Source organism: Propithecus coquereli, unplaced genomic scaffold, assembly GCF_000956105.1.
Source record: "Propithecus coquereli isolate 6110/MARCELLA unplaced genomic scaffold, Pcoq_1.0 Scaffold205, whole genome shotgun sequence".
In the NCBI taxonomy this organism is placed as follows: Eukaryota; Metazoa; Chordata; class Mammalia; order Primates; family Indriidae; genus Propithecus; species Propithecus coquereli.
Window position 1 is genome coordinate 1052979 of NW_012145523.1, and position 2009 is coordinate 1054987.

The 2009-nt window shown below is 44.0% G+C and overlaps 1 protein-coding gene across 1 annotated transcript in view; it reads left to right on the forward strand.

The window, feature by feature from the left end:
* NVL (nuclear VCP-like) overlaps positions 1-1731 on the forward strand; it is a 70622-nt gene extending 68891 nt beyond the window's left edge. The window contains exon 22 of the mRNA XM_012644037.1: positions 1654-1731. Within this exon, the coding sequence (XP_012499491.1) occupies positions 1654-1731 (78 nt within the window). The remainder of the gene's footprint in view (positions 1-1653) is intronic.
* Positions 1732-2009: the final 278 nt, after the last annotated feature.

Consider the following 2009-nt stretch of genomic DNA (forward strand, 5'->3'; position numbering starts at 1 on the left):
ACTCTGTCTCAAAAATAAATAAATAAATAAATAACCAGTTTAAGGGGTTTGGGGTGGTGATGGTATCTTTTTAGGCACATGACTTTTTCAGAGTAAAGTTAAGAGTCTGCAGAACCCAGACTGAGTTTTTTGTTTGTTTTACCATATGTGGAGAAACAATTTTCTGCCTTGACTTCTCAGGCATTATTCTATTCCAGCAAAAATGTTTTTTATTTTACTGAACATCTTTGAATGGAATACAGTCTTACTAATTAAAATCAGCAATAGTTTTGTACTTAGTATCATTGGCCCTTTTCATTCTAATGAAGAGATAGTGATATGTATCTTCCCAGAGATTTGGTTGCTTAAAAAAATTTTTTTTAATTGAAATTATTTCTTACCAATACCCTGAGTTTTGAGGTTTTTCAAGTATTGAGACACATCGGCATAACTCCACATTTGCCACTCTTATCCTTTAACCATTTTTAAAATTGAAATTTAGGCCAGGCGCGGTGGCTCACGCCTGTAATCCTAGCACTCTGGGAGGCCGAGGCGGGCGGATTGTTTGAGCTCAGGAGTTTGAGACCAGCCTGAGCAAGAGCGAGACCCCGTCTCTACTAAAAATAGAAAGAAATTAGCTGGACAACTAAAAATATATAGAAAAATTAGCCGGGCATGGTGGCGCATGCCTGTAGTCCCAGCTACTTGGAAGGCTGAGGCAGAAGGGTCGCTTAAGCCCAAGAGTTTGAGGTTGCTGTGAGCTAGGCTGATGCCACGGCACTCTAGCCCGGGCAACAGAGCGAGACTTTGTCTCAAAAAAAAAAAAAAAAGAATGCTCACATCTCTCCTAAGGCATAATCAGAAGCCAGTGCTTGCATTGTAGTTTTTAAATCCTATTGGATTCTAGAGAACAATGGCTATTTTTTACAAAACTACTTTTCAGGGGATCTGAGGTTACCTAGCAACATTACCATTTGGATTTTATTTTCCAAAATATTAACCTACAGTTTACTTATCTCCGTATCAGAACTATTGGGTCATAATGTTACAGCAAGTGTTACAGCAAGTGGTCCAGAGGACAAACCAAGCGGCACACAGAGAGTAGGAGGATCAAAGTTTATTCACCGGCGGGCTCAGAGGGGCCTCGCCACCAAATTCTGAGCCCCGTCTACGCGATTTTTCCCACTTTTATTAAGTTGTGGTGGTCTGGGGCGTAGGGTGTCAGGTGGTTAATGCCCACCAGGTAATAGGTTAGTTGATGTGTCAGATAGTAGATTTAGTGTTATGCTGATGTGCCAAGTAATAGGTTAGTATTATGTTGATGGTCAGGTAATAGATTAGTTGATGGGCCAGGTAATAGGTTAGTATTATGCTGATGCGGGTCTTCTGTGAGGGGTGGGGGTCTCAGGTGGCTGAGGTGCCAAGTAATAGATGGGGGTTTTTCTTGTCATTCCCCCCTTTGATGTCCTTATGTGTCTACTATAGGGCATCATTTCCCAGTGGGTGATAGCGTCATAAGGCCATTGTGTGAGCTGTTGCTCCCCAGGTTACAGTTGTCTCTATGAATTTTATAATTGTGTTTAGTATGTAGGGGCCTGTAATGGTGCCAGTCCAGTATTTCTTTCCCCGCTGTGGCACACCTGAGCCTGACTATGACATGTCTTTGGCATGTAGGTGCGGAATGTGAAACCTCCCATGGTCCAGAAGCCTCGAGTAATCCCATTAGTGGAGGGAATCCAAGTCCTAGCATAACAAGCCTCAGGGCAGAGTTTCTCTGCCATAGTTGTTAGGGCGAGTGCCCCAACCAGGAGGAGGGTAGGAGCTGAGGCAGGAGTAGACATCCTATAAGGAGCCAAAATACTGCAGTTAGAGACGCTCTCTGCAGTCCAGTCCAATCTCCCAGAGCTACTGCGAAGAGTCCAATCCCAGTAAGGTCACTATAACTCCAATGAGGGCGGGGGCCGGTGGTCCCATTTACTCCTGTTCAGTCCTGGGTGTGGCTGTCCTCGTTGGGAGACGGTTAAGCTGGA